Source organism: Glycine max, chromosome 8 (assembly GCF_000004515.6).
Source record: "Glycine max cultivar Williams 82 chromosome 8, Glycine_max_v4.0, whole genome shotgun sequence".
NCBI lineage: Eukaryota > Viridiplantae > Streptophyta > Magnoliopsida > Fabales > Fabaceae > Glycine > Glycine max.
In genome coordinates, this window is record NC_038244.2 from 642536 (window position 1) to 664552 (window position 22017).

General features: G+C 32.7%; 2 protein-coding genes and 1 pseudogene across 5 annotated transcripts; 2 read left to right on the forward strand and 1 right to left on the reverse strand.

The window, feature by feature from the left end:
- Window positions 1-1117: 1117 nt before the first annotated feature.
- LOC100780892 (auxin response factor 2B) lies at window positions 1118-6212 on the forward strand. Its single transcript, XM_003532311.5, has 15 exons — window positions 1118-1826; window positions 1900-2012; window positions 2157-2252; window positions 2361-2417; window positions 2523-2678; window positions 2801-2885; window positions 2995-3085; window positions 3191-3355; window positions 3467-3586; window positions 3749-3824; window positions 3914-4085; window positions 4188-5122; window positions 5204-5394; window positions 5493-5696; window positions 5815-6212. The coding sequence occupies exons 1-14, from the start codon at window positions 1700-1702 to the stop codon at window positions 5662-5664; spliced, it is 2556 nt and encodes an 851-aa protein (XP_003532359.1). The 5' UTR covers window positions 1118-1699; the 3' UTR covers window positions 5665-5696; window positions 5815-6212.
- A 941-nt stretch (window positions 6213-7153) lies between these two features.
- Window positions 7154-18369, reverse strand: LOC100785712 (transcription factor ICE1-like; annotated as a pseudogene).
- Window positions 18004-21730, forward strand: LOC100798948 (uncharacterized). Of its 4 annotated transcripts, none has more exons than XM_006584627.4 (5): window positions 18004-18143; window positions 19216-19343; window positions 19413-19485; window positions 21193-21314; window positions 21440-21730. In XM_006584627.4, the coding sequence occupies exons 2-5, from the start codon at window positions 19236-19238 to the stop codon at window positions 21524-21526; spliced, it is 390 nt and encodes a 129-aa protein (XP_006584690.1). In that variant the 5' UTR covers window positions 18004-18143; window positions 19216-19235; the 3' UTR covers window positions 21527-21730. The 4 variants fall into 4 exon arrangements, with proteins under 4 accessions (XP_006584690.1, XP_006584691.1, XP_040873806.1 ...); XM_006584628.4 differs by having other exon boundaries at window positions 19419-19485; XM_041017872.1 differs by lacking the exon at window positions 18004-18143 and adding an exon at window positions 18956-19095 and having other exon boundaries at window positions 19419-19485.
- Window positions 21731-22017: the final 287 nt, after the last annotated feature.

Sequence of the window (22017 nt, forward strand, 5' to 3'; positions counted from 1 at the left end):
TTATTCGGCTTTTGACGGAATAGCTTCTGGACTCAGTCAAATAAGGTAAAAATTTGTAAAAGGGAGCAATATTTGCAAAACGAATTCAACTCCGAATTTTTTAAAGGGATATTCTGTTAGCTGGACTTTCCAAGTTTGAATGATAAAATTTAATGATTTTCTGACTTTTATCCTCAGCAGATAGAAAGTCTTTTTTTTTTTTTTCCCCGTTAAAGTTTTATGACAAAAATTTAAATTGATGTTAGTATTATCGTGGCTGAATGTGTTAGTGAGTTAAATTAATGCGTAAGGGAGTATATTTTAAAAAAAATCATTTAAATTTCTGTCTATTATGTAATAATGATTTTAATACGAGTTACACAGACATTACAACATGCATTAATATTTTTATGATGCATTAAAAGACTAATTAAAATGAATGTTATTACGTATTTTTGTGTGAGAAACGTATGAGAAATAGGATAGAACTTTAAGGTGTATATGAAATTTGTGACATATGTAATAATGTAATAATTCTAGTTTAAAGGAACGTCTAAGTGAAAACATATTTAGTCTTTATCTTTTTATAATTTTAATTTGATTATTTAAAAATAAATATAAAATCTTGTAAAAAAATATAATTTATTTATCAATTATTAGTGCATTTAATCTTTAATAGTAGTCCAGTTACTATATTAATACTCTTGTTTTGTAAAGTAAATTTGAAGAACAAAAATTTGATTTTAAGAAAATATATATTTTTAGTTTTTATACTTTTGGTTAAGTGTAACGAACGTCTCTGTATTTTATGGTTATAAATTTGATTCTAAAAAACATGAAAATTTAGTTATTTTAAATTTAAAAACATAACGAATATTTGTAAAAGAGAAAAAATCACGTTATTATAAAGTTTAAAAATAAAATTAATTGATATACAAATGCAGGACCTTCACAATATTAAAACCACTTTTATTCCTGATTTGAATATACTAGTAAATTTATTGTATAGGTTAAAAAAAGAAGACAGCGAGTATAATATTAAATATTAATGAGTGTTAAAATAAGGAAGTTGAGTGGTGAACGGAAAAGGAATAAAAAGAAAAAATCCTAGATATAAAGGGAGCTTGGATTACGATGTGAATGTGCATGGCATTAAAATGGGGAGACAACTGCTGTTCAGTCTTCACAGTTGTGTGTGGTGCCCTACTGCCCTGCCGCATCAAACTTCTTATCACCAAACCATGGTTAAGTTAAATGCCATTTCCCAATAAAAACACCCTCAAGACACACGCCGTTACTTCCCCTTCTCCACTTATCCTAACGCCGTTACCGGTAAAGCCGGTTGCTAAGACTGGTTAAGAACTGACCGCGGTTGAAATCATTGCACGCTCTTTTGACCACTCTGGTTAAGTCACCCCCCCCGACAGTGGTTCCTGGTGCTGCAATGCTACCCATTTATCAGCCCAGAGAAAAAAAATATATACTAAAATATAAATTAAGAAAGATAGAAAGAGAGAAAGAAACAAAGACGGAAAGAGAGAGAAAGAGTGGTTGAAAGCGTCCATTGAAGGTAGAGAGAGAGAGGTTTTGGGAATTGGTGCTGCTTCGTGTCTGTTTATTTCCTCGCGAGGTTTGAGAATTCAGTGAAGAGAAAACGGAGTTTCCGATCCTGCGATGTCCTATATGATAGATCTGTGAGGAAATTGAACTGAAAAAAAAAATGGCGACGTCGGAGGTATCGATCAAGGGAAATTCGGTAAACGGAAAAGGAGATAACAGTTCTGGTGATGCTAGAAACAGTGGAGGCGAGGCTCAGAATGCTTCTTCATCATCATCATCCGCGAGAGGTAACGTGGTTTCCTCTGCGTGTGCCTTGTGGCGTGTTTGGCGTGACGATAACAAGTTTTTTTTTGGTTTCAGACGCGGAAGCTGCGCTTTACAGGGAGCTGTGGCACGCGTGTGCAGGTCCTCTGGTGACGGTGCCCAGAGAAAGAGAGCGCGTGTTCTACTTTCCTCAAGGACACATCGAGCAGGTAGGTAACTCATAACTGTTCCTCCGAACTCAGATTCGGTGGAGTTTCTCACGAACTCGGACTTGGCTGCCTCTATAATGAAATTTGATGGCTTTCTATTTATGACGAGTGAGTGTTTGTTTTTATGGCACAAACACGCATTAGGTGGAAGCGTCCACAAATCAGGTAGCGGAACAGCATATGCCGGTTTACGATCTACCACCCAAGATCCTCTGTCGGGTCATCAACGTCATGCTCAAGGTAGTAACCAACGCTTAATTATCTCTGTTTTTCAAGAGCTAAGTTTGTAAATGAACTTGTTTTTTAATGTTATGGTACTTCGTTTTTGGTAAAAAAAAAAAAATTCAGGCGGAGCCAGACACTGATGAGGTGTTTGCTCAAGTGACTTTACTTCCTGAGCCAAATGTAAGTTAATTTATCTAATCTCTTGTGAGTTTCTGTGTGCGGAGTAATTGAGCAACGGCGTCGTTCTGATGTGTTTTTATTTTTTTTGTGGGATCCGAATGATAGCAAGATGAGAATGCGGTGGAGAAAGAGGGTCCTCCGGCGCCGCCTCCTAGGTTTCACGTGCATTCGTTTTGTAAAACGCTGACGGCGTCTGATACGAGCACACACGGTGGGTTTTCGGTGTTGAGGCGACATGCCGATGAATGCCTTCCTCCGCTGGTTGGTTTTTGCTTCTTTTTTACCCTTTTCCTTTTACTTCCACGTGCTTGCTTTGTTTGTTTCTTCCTTTTGCTCAAGTTGGGGGAGTCTTCCCCTGTTTGGTGTTTGGTGTTTGTTGACAGGACATGTCAAAGCAGCCACCTACCCAGGAGTTGGTGGCCAAGGATCTGCACGCCAACGAGTGGCGATTCAGGCATATTTTTCGGGGTAATTATTATTTACTAATTACAGATCTTGTTTTTAAGTTCATTTTTTATCTTGTTTTTTTTCTTCTCTTCTTTCTATATGACTGATGGACGAGTTGAGTTAATTTCAGGTCAACCGCGTAGACACTTGCTGCAAAGTGGTTGGAGTGTTTTTGTCAGCTCCAAGAGACTAGTTGCTGGGGATGCGTTTATATTTTTAAGGTTGGTTGGTTAATTAATGGATAGGGTTTTAGATTTCACTGGTTTTTTTTTATGCTTTTTTTTGGTATTCTATTTGGTGGCGCCGACTAATTTAGAAACTTTCAGGGGTGAGAATGGGGAACTTCGAGTTGGTGTTAGGCGTGCAATGAGACAACAGGGTAATGTTCCATCATCAGTTATCTCAAGCCACAGCATGCATCTCGGTGTTCTTGCAACTGCTTGGCATGCCATATTGACTGGCACCATGTTCACTGTGTATTACAAGCCCAGGTTTGTACCTTGTTCTTGCACATGAATGAATGATTTGAGGGTTTCTTTTTAATTGAATCCCTGCGGCAGGATTTACTCATGTACGGGAATGTTGCCAAATTTGTTTTACAGGACTAGTCCAGCAGAGTTTATTGTTCCCTATGATCAATACATGGAGTCTCTCAAAAACAATTATACCATTGGGATGCGGTTCAAAATGAGGTTTGAAGGTGAAGAGGCTCCCGAGCAAAGGTATGAATGTGTAGTGATTTCTCAAAAAAAATTTAGTCGCCTATGCTAATTTTCTTTTCTTCTCTTTCCATTGTTGTCTACGTAACTGAGCAGTGTTGTATTATTATCAAACATATAATTTGAATAGAATAAATTCTTTGACTTGGCATGATAAATCTGTAGGTTTACTGGTACCATTGTTGGAATTGAAGATGCTGATACCAAAAGGTGGCCAAAGTCCAAATGGAGAAGTCTTAAGGTTGCATTCTGGCTTTTATGTCACTCTTTTGTGTCTCTGTTGAATTGGAAATGTTATAATGGAGTTTCCTTGTGTGATGTGTTTTCCAGGTGAGATGGGATGAAACATCAAACATACCACGTCCTGAGAGAGTTTCACAATGGAAGATAGAGCCTGCTCTTGCTCCTCTTGCTCTGAATCCTCTACCAATGCCCAGGCCTAAAAGGCCTCGATCTAATGTGGTTCCATCATCCCCAGATTCCTCGGTTCTTACTCGTGAAGGTATGGATAGGTTGCTTTTAAATATTTGATATTTATTTGAGTTTCATCTTTGCTTAACATATGTAATTATGTGAAGCCTGATCTGTTATCGGTGATTAACAGCTTCTAAAGTAAGCGTAGATCCTTTGCCAACAAGTGGGTTTCAAAGGGTCTTGCAAGGTCAAGAACTTTCGACCTTGAGAGGTAATTTTGCTGAAAGCAACGAATCTGATACGGCAGAGAAGTCTGGTGTGTGGCCACCTGCCACGGATGATGAAAAGATTGATGTTTCTACCTCAAGAAGGTATGGGTCAGACAGCTGGATGTCAATGGGAAGGCATGAACCAACATATCCAGATCTACTTTCAGGCTTTGGGGCCCACGGAGATCATTCATCCCATCCATCATTTGTTGATCAAAATGGTCCTGTAGCTAACCTTAGTAGAAAACATTTGCTGGATCGTGAAGGCAAACATAATGTTCTTAGTCCTTGGCCTGGAGTGCCATCTAGCCTATCACTGAATCTCTTGGACTCGAATTTAAAAGGCTCTGCTCAAGGCGGTGATACAGCTTACCAAGTACGAGGGAATCTGAGGTATAGTAGTGCATTTGGTGAGTACCCTGTGCTTCATGGACATAAAGTTGAGCATTCCCATAGAAGCTTTTTGATGCCACCACCACCATCAACTCAATATGAGAGTCCTCGTTCAAGAGAACTGTTGTCCAAACCAATATCAGGAAAACCTTGTGAGGTTTCAAAACTGAAAGACAGTGACTGTAAGCTATTTGGCATCTCACTTCTTAGTAGCCGCCCCATTGCATCAGAGCCTTCTCTATCACAAAGAAATGTTACAAGTGAGTCAGTTGGTCACATGCATACAGCATCACACCATCAACGTGCAATTGAAAACGATCAGAAGTCTGAGCATTCTAGGGGTTCAAAACCAGCTGATGGTCTGCTGATTGATGACCACGAAAAGGTGTTACAAACTTCTCAGCCACATCTGAAAGATGTACAAGCAAAATCTCATAGTGGTTCTGCTAGAAGTTGCACTAAAGTAAGTCCCGTTAATATCAGATTTTAACTAAATAACAGCAATAAGTTTGCATGGAAATTTAATCAAATGCTTTTATTTTAGGTTCACAAGAAGGGTATTGCACTTGGTAGGTCAGTGGACCTCACAAAATTCAGTGATTATGGGGAATTAATTACTGAATTGGATCAACTATTCGAATTTGGAGGTGAATTAACTTCTCCACAAAAGGATTGGCTTATTGTCTACACTGATAATGAGGGAGATATGATGCTTGTTGGTGATGATCCGTGGCAGTAAGAATATCTAACCATACATCTTTGATTATTCAGTAATGGTAAAAAAAATTTCTTGACAATGACGCATCATTTGCATAATTCTATTTTTAAATCAGGGAATTTGTTGCAATGGTTCGCAAAATTTATATCTACCCCAAAGAGGAGATTCAGAAAATGAGCCCGGGTACCTTGAGTTCAAAGAATGAAGAGAATCAATCTGCCAGTGAAGGTGCAGCAGACGCACAAGAAATCGAGTGTCAGCTCAATCATTCATCTTCAGATACCTGATAGTTCGTAGATTTGATTTCCATAGCTTCCAGGTAACTTAACCCATCAATGGTGTTACCCTGTCCGCATGAAATGTTTGTCCATATATGAATTTCGAATAAGTTTTCCAGAAGAATCTCATGGTAGAAAGATGTTTTTGATTTGATACAGGTTCCGGACTGGAGTGGAAAGTAGTAGGTGACTGTCATAAAGCCATCTAGTTGGAGAATATGACCTGAAGAAGGAAATTCTAATTCTGAATCTGACTGTTTTATCAAGTGAGTGCTTGTGTTTGGAATCAGAATATGGATGGCATGAATGAGTATCCATCCAATTTTGGACCGTGTCGTGGAATTAGTAGTAGTAGTAGTAGTAGTAGTATATATGCCTTCCCTGTTATACACTCCTAATATAGTAGTATAGTACGGAATTGTGCGTTGTGCAAGGTGATAAGGGAGTGTATCGGCCTTGCATTTTTCAACAATCCTACCTTGTACATAGTTTTACTCGCAACCTTAGTACCGGAACTCGTTAATGTAATTAAGTTGATATACAAGGGCGATTTTAAACATGATTGTCTCTTATTTGTGCCAGTATGCTGAACTCGTGGAAATGATTGTCGATATTAAAATCTTAGCATGCGTTTGGGTAGATGTATAATTAAATTTTGCCTCTTCAAGGTGCCTTGGTGAGTCCATTACCGTCATATCTTGTCCCAGGGTTTTCGAGCGAGCGGCGTAGATTGAAGTTGATGTCATGTCACTGGTGAAGAAAGTGGACACTTGGATCTGAAAATTCTAGTGAAATGTATTTGTGGTTTATCGTTGCGATGACACTGCTAGTTGTGGTGTGGTCCTCTCTCTGGGATGTGTAACGTGGTTACGTGATAAAACTTCATTCCTTGAAAGCACCATCGATGAATGACCAATAATAATGTTTTTTGAAAAGAAAAATAAATTAATTGATTGTACTTTTCTGCTAGAGAAACATACTCTGTATGTGCACGTTGTGGACCTCATTATTTCCGTGGTTTTGTCCTTTATGTCTAACAAGCTTTGGCCCATGGAATTCATTACTTATCTAGATTAAAAGTAGCCTACAGTGGGGACTGTGTTTTGGCAAAACCTTTAATTTTTTGCTGCTGATGCATGAGACCCCATTTATCCTGACCTCTTCAGAAGCCAGCATTGAATTTTCAGTTTTGTCTGGTAAAAGCTCTTTTCGTTTATCCTTATTCTTATCTTTTTCTCCTTTTCATTTTTGGCGATAAATGAAATAGGAAAAAATAGAGAAAACAGTCCATTAAAGCTTTGTACCTACTAATTGTACAATGAAGACAATGAAATTGTAGAAACAAGCTTGACATCAACATATGCATATTCAGAATGTCTCTAAACTGAGTGGAGACCATCATCAAATTTCGTTTCACTTTGAATATGCAAAAGGCGCCAAAAATAGTAGTGCTTTTAATTGGTAAAATAAACTTTCTCCTAATTCAGCTGAGCAGAAGTTAAAAGAGCCTGTATAATGCATTTGAATTTTGAGCATTAAAAACATTAAGATTGCTAAATTGACTAATTTGAAAGGCAGTGTCAGTAGTTTGTTTCTTGCCATTAGGTCATGCTATGGAAGCCACCAGCTGAATCCAACAAAACTGCTTTTATTTTCTCCGGATGAACATCTTGACCTTCGTTGCGTTGCTGAAAGAGAGGGAAGAAAAAAACAACTCATCACTTCATAATAGTCATGATTTTAAATTCATATAGGTATCATCTCCAACAGAAATTGTAACCTTAATAATAAAGCAAGGAATGTTCCTGGGAAGCAGAAAGTATAATAACTAACACTTCTGTGTTCCAATTAAGGACATGAAATATAATATGAATAGTTCTGAATCTTTTTACAGCGTATTACAAATCCTTCTATTTAGTAAATGAAGGATTGAATGCATTTTATATTTTTTAAAACACCAAATAAATTTAATTTTTCATTCAATATTTATTTTTACAAATTATTAAGAGAACTAGTAAAAAAAAATAACATTACGTACTCACAGAGTAAATAATATACACTAATTGTATTAAAAAAAAAACACTGATGTTCAAATACAAGCTACTATATGTTATAAATTTTACAATAACTATTTAAAAAATTTTATCAACCATAATTTTTTACACCGATAATATTCATTAAAGTAATTTCTACATGAAAGTAGTTGCCAGGTAATATCTTTGGATATTGGATAATATGTTATATATGCTATAAACCCAATGAGCTGGATGCACATGGTTTGATTTTATTATGATGATGATTAATGATTAAAGAAAAGTAAACAATTAACCTCAGCTCTGAAAATATCCATAGCTTATCCAAGGTTGTCGAGGACATGAGTCCGGGTTTCCGGTTGCAAAACATGTGGATGTTTTTACACCTCTTCCTTCGCGCAACCCAACCTCAACCTATATATATTTATATTTGGCGGGAAACAAACAAATAAAACTATTAAATTCAATGGTTATCATCAAGAAATTCTCTTATCTCTTATGATGATATAATACTAATTATTTTCCTATCTATCTGTTAAGGAATATTTTTTTTTTGAGTTTTTAATATATTAAGTGTTGTACAATTTAGTAAATATTTTTTATTTTTTTATTCACTGACAAATGGGATTAGAATACTTGTTAACTGTAAAAGATATTCATAAAATGCTTGGCATAACTATGACATGAGCTAAGTTATAAAATTAATATAATATTTAACTTGTCCCATTCCTTATATATTATCTACTTAGAAAACGATACTTTAATAAAGAAAAATCTTTGGGGGCATTTGATTTCAGGTATATTATTATATTATTAGGGATCAATTCCTAATGAATACTAAATCAATAATGTTATTTTTCGGTATATTTAAAAGTTGTTGAGTTGAATTTTAATATTTTTAGGAATACTTTTGAAACTTTCAAAATAAGATAATAGTAAAACTAGAAGTTATATATGATTGAGTTAGCAAATAACTTAATTTCTAGAAGTATAACTTATTAATTCGTTCTTCACGGTGGAAATAAAAATAAATAAAATATTATTATTTTACGAATATGAATAATACTTGGCAATTTAAAAATATCATAACAATTAATATGAAAATATTGCATTCAAGTTTATATATTTTTAGCCTTAAAACAAATCCTCTTTCTCTTTTATATAGTTACATTTTTTATTAAAAAAAGATAAAAGTTAATGACAAAAGATACTCTATCGATGCAATCATGTACCATTCCAAGAACAACCAAAATTAAAGCTCACCCTCTCATTAAAGCACACAGAACAAATATATCTCTTGTCGTGTCCATATATAATATCATAACCAGAAATAGGAATAGAAATCATGTAAGCCATGTGAATTGAATCATATATATATATATATATATATATATATATATATATTTGTGCGCAAATTAAATAAAAAGACAAGTTCCAGAAATGGGCAAGCAATATTACCCTAGCACTAGCAGGTTGGGCATTAGGGCTTGGCAACGAGCTGAGACAAAGTTCTTCTTGCATACGTGTTGGTAGAGTAGTGGGTGTCAAAGGATGAAGAAGAAAGCTTGAAGAGGCACCTGCTGCAGGTGTTGACTCCAATTCATTGCGAAGCTCACTGATCCTTTGCAGAAGTTCCTTCAAATACTCGATTGCATCCCCAAGGATTGAAGCCCTGTCCATCTTTATTTTAAACCAAACTCAATTGTCAAACCATCCAATAGTAACAATTAATAAAGCATTGATTTATTAGTGAGTATTGATGAATCATGTATTGTCTATTTGTCAATAAAATATAAAGCCCTATATTTTTAATGCAAATCTTTATTACATCAGATTACTGAAGTGAAACTCCACTTCTAACATGAATAACAATACTAAAAACCCTTGAAGAATTGTATAATCTAAGTCCTACTTACTTTGCTAATATTAGGAACAACGGATCTCAGCAGCATGTAGAGTCTATCATTGAGCTTCTTCCTTCGGCGGCGTTCAGCCATCAAATTCTTAGCAGGAATTCACGTCTTCTTGCCCTTTTGATGCACACCGCCAGTGATGGTGCTATTGGCATTGGGGCTGTTTCCACCGTTCCTTGCACTAATCTCTTCCATCTTATTATTGTCATCACTGATCTCATCAGAATCATAATTCAACCCCGACCCACCTTCTCCAATAATATTATTACACGTCTTCCTCTTCTTACTATCAACAAGTACTTCAGTACTCTTGCCTTTGCAGTAATTATCTCTTTTGAAAAAGTGTTGGCTGTGCACCTGATGGGGGCAACGATTCAAGGGGTCTCAGTATATTGTTGGACCGAAGCAAGGCCTTTCTAGAACCCTACGCCACATGATCATGATAAGAGTTAATAATATTCTTGAAACCCAAAAATCCTTGTTGGGTAATTTGACACATGCTTGAGCTCAAATTTGGAAGGGTTAATAACAGGCTATTATTACTTGAGCTCAAGAAGACATCATGATCAGCTTTGGAAGTGAAGGAAGCTTGAGGGTCAAGAAATCCCACATGGGAAGTCATCTCTAAAGGATAAAAGGTGGGCTTGAGGTTAGTAGTGTGCAATGGTTGTTGTTGAAGCAAATTATAATAAATATCAGCAGCAACAACGTTGTTGGTGGAGAAGATCACGTTGTCATCGTCTTCCCTTGTATGTGTGATGTTGTTGGGCACGTGCCGCCATTCCACCACTTGATGGATCTCGGAGGAGATGGGTTTGTAAGCACAAAATGGCACGCATCATAATTCGTTGGCGTTGGCGTTTGAGTTTCATCATGAAGCAGAGTTTTGTTCTTCTTCTGCTGTGTCTTGCATCCAACCAGACATCATTTGTTTTTTGTGTTCCGACAAAGGGTTTTTGGTTGGGGTAGGGGAATTCAACACCAGAAGAAAAGAACAAGAGGCTAGCTATAATTGTTGATTGTGTTTGGTGAGGTGAGAAATTGCACAAGGAAAGGGCATAAATATTGACTGACACCAAGTTATTCTACCGTAGTTTCGAGTCTGAACAATGAATATCCAACTACATTAAATACTCATGATTACTATTTTGACGCTTATAATTATCTTCTATATTCAGTTAGAACAAAATTATCTTTTTCTAAAACATACTTATGTTCTTTATGCCAGAAGCGTTATTGTAACTAGTCGCTGCTTTGCTAAACTAATTCATGAGTCGAACCGAATCATGATTAGCCTGATGAAATTGAAAATAGTTAATTTTATGCTGAAACCAATCCGTGCAAGCATGATAAGTAGGAACAGGATTAGCTAGGATCACATAAATCTTTCTATTTACGAATGCTCTTGGTTGGTGATCGAGTGCTTCAATATTATTATTTCTTTACGTGGAAGTGACTAGAGACTTTCATAGGATGAAAATTCACTTGAATACATTACAATTTCATCAAAGGTTCTAATTGCAGAATCAAAGGTTTAATAATTTAATCAAATCTCATCCTCATAGGAAAAGGTACCGATATTTTATTATTTATGGAAAAAAAAAATAAACCGGCCACGCCAGTACATATATTTAATGGATATAACATTTGTTTAAATTAAAGGAAACATAGATTTTTGTCTCAAAAAATATATGTTATTTTACGTAAATCTTATGAATTAAGAAAACAAAAATTAATCACTCATTCATAGAAAGTGGTATTAAATTATTAATATAGTCTCTTATTTAACTTTCAATATTAATGGCAACTTCACAATTTGTGCTCACAAAATTAATTTAGTGACACCTTGAATATGATAAGCTGTGAATATAACAGTATGAAAATCATATCTATCTCGTGAAGCCCTTCAACTTCACCGCAGACTCTGTCCAATCAAGCCTAACACTTGATGTCTATCAACCACTGTATGACACTCATCTATCCCTATCTATTATATTTATGAAATTAGTTTTTCTCCCGTTGTTTTTTTCATTTGTTTTTTTCATTTGTTTATGTAGTTATGTTAATATTTAATTTTATGATTTAATTTTATTTTATGATTTAATTCTTAAATTATATGATTTTCAAAAAACAATATAGGAAGAATTGAAAAAGGGATAACAGAAAAATTAAATTTTATATTTATATATTTGCTATTAAAAGTTCAAAAATAATTTTACTGAAAACCTAATTAACTTGCGAAAGATTATTTTAACTTAATTAACTTATAATCTCGAGGGAGTTTTGACATGTAATTGCTTAAAATACTTTAAGAAAAAGTTTTGTTACACATAATAATTTTATCTTTTTTATCTTTAATAAAAAAAAAAATACATATTATCAAACAAGCATATTTGGTTGATATTGTTTTCAGATAACTAATAACTCTTTTTCGAAGAAAAATTCATTAAGCTGGTTAAAAAAGTGATTTCAAACCTGCTTGTGTTTTGTTTAACTTATTAATTTTGAAAAATAGTAATTAGTTTTGTCTCCTAAGAGAACTTTAAAAAATACTTAAATAAATTTTTTCTTTTTATATAAGAACGAGTTATGATTTTGGTTTTTATACTTTTTGTATTCCTTTGAAATTTGAAATCAGTGTTTCTATTTTCTATAAAAATGATCAAATTTTGAGTTTAATATTTATAAAATGTTTTTCTTTTATTTTCATTCCTCCAAATTCGATGTTAATAATTTTTTGTCCTCTTTAAGGTAGATGGATAGCATTTATTTTGGAGACCTAGAAAATATTTTAAAGATATCACATGCTAACATGATACCATAAATTATAAATATTAGTGGTGTCATTTGGGGTGGTCATTTAACATTATGTTAAACAAACAAATAGTTATTCAGAGTCGAATATAGTAAAAACTAAAAACAATGATTAATTTTAACTTTTTGAGAAATGAAAAAATATAAAGATTAAAATTAAAACTGGCGCATTTTACAAAAGCTAACAATATATTTAAGTTGAACAAAATAATTATTTTTAAAAAACAATTTTTTACCAATTGGATATTAATTTACATGACATTGTACGCTTAAAATCTCATTGTAAGTGTTGCATTGAAGAAAGAAAAAATAACTTTTAACAATTTTTTTAAGTGTCGTGAGAAATTCAAATTAAACATCATGATGGATATAACCAAATCTTGTAAACCTATATATATTTGGATCCACTGAATCAAATCCATGTGTAATTCAGGGACAGAATTGAATGCAATGAATAGAAATTTGAAAATATAAGGGTGTTTTTGGTTTGTATTTTCATTAATTTCCTGTTTTCATTTTTTGAAAATTGTTTTCATTTTCAAAAGATTAGAATTCTGAAAATATTTTTGGTTTGACTTCTTATTTTCTGTTTTCATGAAATAAAAATACTGAAAATTTATGATATATTAACTTCTTGTCTTTTTGTATTTTTAGATTTGCTTAAAATTACCTTCATTGTCACCACAATTTTATTTTTCTCGAAATGATATTTCTGTTCTCAACTGGAAACACTGAAAACGAAAATTTATTGTTTTCATTTTCTGGTTGTTTCCTGTTTTCATTTTCACTGAAAATGTTTTCAGAAATCCAACCAAACACATTTTCATCACCGTTTTCTATTTTCATTGAATATGAAAACAGAAAACAACCAAACCAAAAACACCCTATGTCCAGTACGTTTAGAAACGTCGTGAGCATGGCACATACAACTCAATTTCCCTTTGTCTTGTGGGGTATGCCATCCCAAATTATATGTATCCACAATGTGCAGAACGACTTTTTCAATGATTCATCTCAAATCTTTAAGGGTCCCGTCGCAGCTCACTTTGTTTCCTCAAATCTCAACCCTGTTCTTTTCTTGTTAGTTTACCCATAATTTGATTACATTAAATTACATTCCGTTTCTTTATTACGAGTGGAAAAACAAATATATTCTTATTTAATACAGTAAGATGTAAATTTTAAAAATAAATAAATGAAAGAAGACCTTGTCTTACCCGAAAGTGAAAGATGATATATTTAAAATTTAAAAGGATTAAATGAAAATTCAAGGAAATTTGGTGTGAGATAAATTATAATTTAACTGAATCAGTTAAAAAATAAATTACATAATAATTTCTGTGATCATGAAATGATTACATATATATATTTAAGGCATTATCATGTTTCTTTTTTAATTTTACCAAATTTTTATGGTCGTGAAATTTACCATAATTATTTTTATTTTTTATTTAGTCAATGCCACTTTTTTCATCCATTAGGCGTTTGTGATCGTATTCAAATTTCAACAAATAAAGAGAAAAATGGGTCGTGCATAATATCCGGCCTGGTTCTTGTAGCAAATCACTGACTTAAGTGCCAAAGCTTTTCAAAAGGTATTTACTTCTTGTACTCTCATTATTGAATTCTTTACTCTTATTATATTCTGAAAATTTCATTCTAGATGCAAATTTATATTTCCAAAAGGACGTTTTAACATGTAATAAAAGGTGTATGTGTTATGAACAAGGCACAGGACCATTAGCAGAACCAAACGAAGAAGAAGAATCAAGGGCAAAAAGGAGAATCAACAAACCAAGATACCTGGAAGACTACGTAGGTCAGCAACTTTCCTCCAAGGCACACAAATGCCAAATTCCGTTAGAATTGCAATAGAGTACTTATAAAAACAGAATTGATGTAATTCTAATGGATAAGTTCAATAATACAAATTTCTCATTCTCTCTTACCTTTTTCTAGAGGCCCTAGAACCTCGAATTCTAGCATTGCATTCTGCGATCACAACAGTATGATTCAAATGAGAGTGCATAATTCAAATGTCAAAACTTCAAACATGTAGCTATATGTATCCCAGTATGTGTAAAAGTCACGTATAATATTAAATGTGGTGTTGAGAAAATAAAAATGATCCATGCACACTTAAAACTAATATACGCCTACAGAGAAGTATATAAAAGGGTAATATAATGTGATAAGATGGAAATATAGATGGTTGAATAGTATCACTATAAATTATGTACCATGTATATACATTACGTAAGTATCCATATATTCCTAAAAAAATGGGTGAAAATGTAGAAGTGGTAAGGGATAAAAACAATAAAGACCATAAAGGGTGTAAGTAGCAATATAATGATGTTAAAAGTATTTGTCTGTTTTTTTTTCAAGTCCTCTAAAAAAATCAAATTCTTATGATTCGGGTCCATGACAGAAGCCCATAGTTTAAAAATTATATACTTAAAAAAAATGGAATAATAAACTAAATTAATACCAAAATTTATGAGAACAAGTGATTTAGAACTTTATGTCCATTTAATATGTTGACATGCTTTATCATATAGGCATATTTTATAGACACGAACTTGAGAACTAAATCTTGAATCACATAATTAACGACATACGTGTCTGTAAATCATATTATATTTTATTAACAATTTTAATGGTTAAAAAATCTCAATTGATAACATACCACTTTAAATAAAGACATAACTTAGATATAATTTTTTAGGTATCTTTTTGTTGTTGTTTTCCAATAAGATTTGAGACCTCACCTTCATAATTTATATTGACTTTTAATGCGAACCTTTATTATGACAATTTTTTAAGATGAAACTTAGTTTTGATTAAAAAAAAACATAACAAAAAGCACCTACAAACTACTCATACGTTTTGCCCTTTAAAAGAAATTATCAAAAGAGTACTTATAACAAAAAAAATCAAACTTTCCTCATCAATTAAAATTAACTTATGTAACTTATTTTTGAAAACTAAAAATAAATAACTTTTCAAAAGTTGAAACGAATAACATGATTTAAGGTTTTATTTAATAATTTTCAAACTATAATAATTTTTTAATAATATTAGTTACTAAGTTATTTTATACTTATATCTTAGGTTTTATGTTTTTATTTTCCAAATTTTTTCAAGTTTTTATTTTTAGTCTCTAAACTAAATTTTGATTGGTTTTCATCCCTAGATTTTTGTCTCATTTATGAGTGTTTTACGAACTGATTTGTATGGGCTTTAAACCAAAAAATCATCTTATCTAATCATTTCGAGTTTTTATTCATAATTCAATCGATTTTGTTCAAAAATTTAATCTAATTTAATATGATCCAATTTAAAATAATTTGAATTAAATCACTTTTCATTCTAATCATACTCTTATTTTTTTTAGAAAATATTAAATAAATTATAAGATATATATATATATATATATAAAATAAAAATTAATGTAAAATATCATATATTTCATTTATATGTCATTATACAACTATAAGTTATGTAATAATTTTTTAAATTTATAAGAAATATAAATATAAACATGAGTGATATTATTAAATTATGAATATATATATATATATATATATATATATATATATATATAAAAGTACGATTTGAATTGGATTTAAAAATTGAATTTGAAATTCGATACATTCCAATGAAAAATTTTGCTTTTACAATTTTTTTTAACAATTCAATTTTCAATTTAGTTAGCTTTTAGTTTTTTTGATCGGTTTTCATTCTATTAGATCGTTTCGAGCACTCCTCGCCTCGTATCCGGAGACAATTTTATTATTATTATTATTATTTATTTCACTTTACGGCGGTTAATTAAAGGCTATTCAAAAGTCAAAACCATTAGAAATTGTTAGAGTGAAATACTTTTCCGGATTGAATAACTTGTGGCGGCTTTAGCAACCAATAAGTTGCTTGAGTTGTGATGCGTGTAGGCTCTTCCATTATCGTCATTCCCAATCCCACTCATCTAACCGCTGGTCCTCGATCGCTGCCAATCCAAACCCCCCCGGAATCTGCCATGGAATCGCCGCCAGCGTCCAAGTTTCGCCAGTTCTGGTGACTCTGATGTAGGAGCACGGGTTCCAGAATTTGATCTTCTATGGCCTCCGCCCTCTTACTCTTCACACTCAAAACAAATGAGTGGAGTTTATTTTTGGCGTTTTTAACCGACTGAAAGCTAACTGCCACAAAATGCAATAAAATTATAGTCAACTCATAACTGTGAGATTAACCGTAGGGACTAAAATAACGGGAGAATGATTCAGAGACTAATACTAAAAAGTAAAAATTTGAAAAAGTTCAAAGAATAAAAACAGAATTAGCCCAAAAATTATACACTTACTACACCAAAGTAATTTTAAATACTTACACAAGAAATAACATAATAATGGACAAAATGTGTGTGGCATAAGTGACAATTAGTTTAATCTTTTAAGTGTGTATTAGGATTTCAATTATTAGCTATGTGAATAAAACAACTTATGAGGAGAGAAAAGTTTCTCCTTAATTAGTATTTTATTTGCTCGAATGACTAGGCTCATGAGTTCTGACCGTAAATATATCTTATTATTAAAAAAATATATAATATATATTTTTTCTAAATTAATCTTTGGTATTTTATAAATAAGAAATTTTAAATCCTACAATTTTAGTTATTCAATATATAATAAAAAAAATTAAAAACATTTTTATGAGTTTCTTTAAGATAACAAGTTAAGTTTGGACATCTAAGTATAGACTTAATTTATAGAAAATGATAGTGACTTAAGCTTAGCTTATTGATTTTAATAAAAATGAATCTAGTTTAGTTGGATGAATAAAATATGTAAATTATTATAAATTTCTTAGTATTTGTCTTTGATTTATATGAATTAAATTTTTATTCATTTGATTAAATTAATTGAAGGCTTAAACTTGTCTTGTTAAAAAAGTTTAGTTTAATTTGTTTATCTTATTTATAATTTAATTCTTTTACTTTGATGACATGTTTTTTTTACTTTATCAACACGCAATAAACATTTTAATATAAAAATTACCTCCATTTTTTTATATAAGAAATAAATAAGAATATTTTTTTGTTCTAAACATAAGAACATATGACTATTTTTAAATACATTAGTATTCAATTTTTTTTACCCTTATTTATTATAAAGACTATCAATGAGATGAATCTTAATAAATCGGTGTTCTAAAAGGAATTAAAAGAAAAAAATATTCCTCAAGAGTAATGTCATTGAATAAAATTAATACTTAAATTATTTTATTCAACGGATATTATTGAAATAAAATTTAAATTTATAATATTATTAATTAAAACTAACAAATGTTGACCAACAAAGTATTTGTGTTTTTTTTTTGAAGAACTAAGTATTTGTATAAAAATAAAGGTAATAATAATCTACAAATAAAAATATACCATCAATTTGCAATGTGTGAAATTAAAAAATACTAAACTGCACAAAAACATTTTCATACAAAATATGTATAAACAGATTATTAAAAAAAACATTAATGTTGAGATTTTAGAAAACTGGGCTTAGTTGATTTAAATAATCGACCCAATTTGAAGCACAGTACCCATATTTCACGTCCTTTACAGTTGACACTATAAAGAGCTTCTTCTTCCTCTTCATCTTCTCCTTCTTCTTCTTCTTCAGGGTTTATGCCTTCTTCTTTTTGTTCCCCGTGCGTGTGCGTACGTTGTTCGGTAAGATTACGCCTTCTTCGTTGATTCCAGTTACTGTTTTCTCTCTCTTTCAATTATTTTTCTTGCTCTGGTGGTGTATGCTTCTCGTGATTTCACTTTATTCTCTTGATTTCTTGTTGCTTCTATTGTTTTCTTTTTTTATTTTATTTTTTCAAATTATACCTCCCTCTTTTCCAAAACAAAGGGGAAAGCTCACGTTGTAATACTTGAGAAGTTCACTACTCATGTTAGCGAGGTTTTACGTTGTGTTTGCGGTTTCATCGTGATTCTTGATATTCTTTAAAATTCTGAACAAATACAGCTGATGCGATTGCAATTACAGTTGCAACGCGGTTTCCAAGACTCCTAAGACCGTGACGTTGTGGCCGAAATTGCAATTGCGATCATGGCCGCATACCCTTTTTTAAAACCTTTTACGAGTCGTTGAAACGACTGAAACCACCGAGTAAATAAAATCTAGATTGCTGAGAATAGTTGGAAAGAAAAGATTAAAAGAATTCTCTGGCTACCTAGAAAGGCTTGCAATGTTGTAAACCCTTGCCATGTGTGCTTACACCTTTCATTATTCACAATGAACACAAACTGTGCAATCACAGTAATACACCACGACAAATTCAACAACAACAATGCATCTAAACTGACCACATACACTGCCACCTGGATTAACAAAAGGTGGATATTGACTGGCTGCTGATATGTGTAATGACACAGCATACAGGTTAAATGTGGACCCAATTTGAGCTATTAGGACAAAAGATAGTAATATGTCATAATATATACTTCTTGTTAGGTTAATCCATTAGTCCCATATAAATCAATTCTCATATTTTAGATAATATATCATTCTTTCTCAATTTGAGCTCGTAGTTCATTGTTTGTGTCCATTTTCAATAACAGTTTCCCCTACAGTGCACAACACCACACTGTTCATTATTTGGTATTAATGCACGAGGTGGACTGTCGTGATGACTGGCATTGGCTAACTGCTTTTTTGTAGTTATGAAATATGTTTTCTTTCCAATTTTTAAGCAGTTTCAATATGAGATATTCTATCTTCATGCAATTTGTGTAGTGAACAATATATAAAGACAAATGAGCAGTGGCGGAAGGGCTGGGAAACCCAAAGAGGAGGAGCAAGATGGCATGTCCGTCCACTCTCCTTGCAAACCTCCTCCTTCCTCTGCTTCCTCTCTCCCCAAGGTCTCTCTCTCTCTCTCTCTCTCTGAATTTGGAATTGGAATGGGAATTTACATATGGTTATGGTGATAGGAGCAGTCACAGGTTGAATTGGAGCTGAGATTGTTGGAAGCTCTTGAGATTTACCCTCCAATGAAACTACAAGGTATTTTAATACACACATGTGTGCACACATACACATACAATTCTTTGAGGACTATGGATATTTTTATATAACAATTTTGGTATTGACAAGGGAAAAAGAAATACAGTATATTGTTTTTTCTTTCCTTTCCAAAATGAAATGTGGGTGAAAAATTATGTATAATTAAAATTTGCAAATAAATGTAAAATATGATTTGTTGTTTTTGAACTGGAGAAACAGCAGGTCGAAATTAGTAATGTTGTTTAACTAGAAAGAAAACAGTAAAGTTGTGAAGAATAAGGCTGCAAGATGTCTGATATCCACACTTTCCTGTCCTGGTGGTTCTTAGTGTGTCGACTATAGTTCCAATTATGGGATTTGGCATTATGTCACTTCCTAGGAAGTGGGATTTTGATTTTAGTTAGAATTGTCTTTTTCTTTGGGGAGGGTGGTCATTTTCTCAATTTCAACCTTTGTAGATCATCCCTAAAATTGATTATTTAAGATATATAGTGGTACCTTTAGGGCCCATTTAGTGGTTAGAATAGGAAATAGGATAATTATCCTATCTTATCATGTTGTAATCTATTGTTTTATACACCTATAGGATATGATTTGTTTATCCTATTGCATATCCTATCTTGTACAGTGTATTCCCTCTTCCCATTGCCACTACCACTTTTGTCACCGTTTTCATTGCCACCACAACTCATGTTGTTGTCATTGCCACCATTGTTGCAACCACCACTACCACTGTCAGTATCACTCCCACCATCACCACCACCACCATCGTCATCGCTGCAAATCTTGTTACCACCATTGTCACCACTACCCTATCAATGTTGTCACCATTGCTATTGCTACCACTGTCATTTTTGTTACTACTATCACTGCCGTTGTTGTCACCACCATCGCCATTTGCTACTATCATTATGTATCAAGTACATGATTGAATAACACAATAATGTTCTTATTTAGCTTTTACTTCCTACCTATCATATCCTGATTCCTGACCATCAAACGGGTCCATAATGTTTACAAGAACTTCAAAAGTTTCAATTTGGTTAATATGGTTACTCAGTTTATCTAATAACAGATTCATGAGATCAGGGGGGATGGCCTTATCTTAGATTACTCCTTTTAAGATTGATTTTTATTCCGTAAAACAATAGATTACAACATGATAAGATAGGATAAACAAATCACTATGATATTTGTTATCTAGAAAGGGAAAGGGGATCCCAAAAAGAAGATGCTATATGTGTTAATGGATGTGAGGCCAAGGCATACTGCATTAAACTGTGTGGTGGTACTGTTTACTTTTGAGATTTGTAATTGAGACAATGCAAAATTTTCTCCATTTCTGCTGTACGTGATATCTGGCTAGAGAGTTTGAACACTAGTTAACAAGTAATATAGTAAAAAATCAATTATGTACCATCATTGATTGAGAAGCTTTTATCAGTTTTGTACATTAACCTTTCAAGTAAACAGTAAACATTTGCAATTGCATTTTCTTGAGTTTCATATAAGAACCATTACGTGCAAATGCTGCTTGTTTAGTTGTTTTTTAATACTTATGCATTTCTTATTTTATCAAGGGTGATGCTAAGATGGGTCATGGATCATCACTTTATCCTTGTAAACTATTCCCATGTTAGATAGCTAACTCTAGTTGGGTAAGATTCATCAAATTTAATGCTTACAACTAATGTTGCTTTCATGAAGGAGTACATCGTCACTTTGTCCTTTATGGTCTGATGGAATTTCTAAGGAGGAAGTTTGACAGACAATTTTCTTCTGAGGAGGTCCTACAATTGCTGGATCGGTTCTACAACTTAGAAATGCTGGTATGTTATCATTGAGTTGTGGATCTTCACATTCATCTAATAAATGTTAGTTTGTGGTTTAGGTTTTAACATTGTGCTATGGATTTTGAGAGCTGATAGTGTAGTGGTTTATCATTCTTCCTCAGAAAACAGATGATGACGAGATTGATTTGCTGACTCGCGAAGAAGAATTTTCCTTGCCTCAGAGTTTCTTTGTCAAGGAAGAAACCTGAGCAACAATTTTTGGAGTATATACATTTTTTGTTTCAACCGTTATTAATCTTTTGATGTGTACAGCTGGTTATTCTATTATTCCTTTCCCCTCTTCCCTCTTTTGGGATTATGTTCATGGTAGACCCGTTAAGTGTTGGTGGTGTTCTTATCATAATGTATTTAGCTACACTGGTTCGGATATAATGCATTTCGACTTGAGGATATTAGATCGATCATAAACACATCATGCAATTGTAATCTGTTTGTTTTATTTTTTCACCCTTCAACTAAATCATTCAAATATATAGGTAGGAATTCTCACTACCGGAACGACATTTGCTGCAGGCATTGGACCTTGGACATTTAAAATGCACGGTTATTTTGACAAGCCTGTTGGTTGAGATGATGAGAACTAAAAAACAGCGTTTTGTAGAACATTGTTCTCTAAGGCCTATCTGGACTGGCTGAGTTTTTGGTTTTTACATTTAATTTTCAAAATATAACTTGTTTA

Excerpts from the sequence above, each read along its gene's own strand:
- LOC100798948 (XM_006584627.4), top strand. The coding sequence starts at position 19,236 with ATGAGCAGTGGCGGAAGGGCTGGGAAACCCAAAGAGGAGGAGCAAGAT. Across the intron at positions 19,486-21,192 it reads CCCTCCAATGAAACTACAAG|GAGTACATCGTCACTTTGTC; the intron begins GTATTTTAATAC and ends GCTTTCATGAAG. Across the intron at positions 21,315-21,439 it reads TCTACAACTTAGAAATGCTG|AAAACAGATGATGACGAGAT; the intron begins GTATGTTATCAT and ends ATTCTTCCTCAG.
- LOC100780892 (XM_003532311.5), top strand. The coding sequence starts at position 1,700 with ATGGCGACGTCGGAGGTATCGATCAAGGGAAATTCGGTAAACGGAAAA. Across the intron at positions 1,827-1,899 it reads ATCATCATCATCCGCGAGAG|ACGCGGAAGCTGCGCTTTAC; the intron begins GTAACGTGGTTT and ends TTTTGGTTTCAG. Across the intron at positions 3,825-3,913 it reads CCAAATGGAGAAGTCTTAAG|GTGAGATGGGATGAAACATC; the intron begins GTTGCATTCTGG and ends TGTGTTTTCCAG.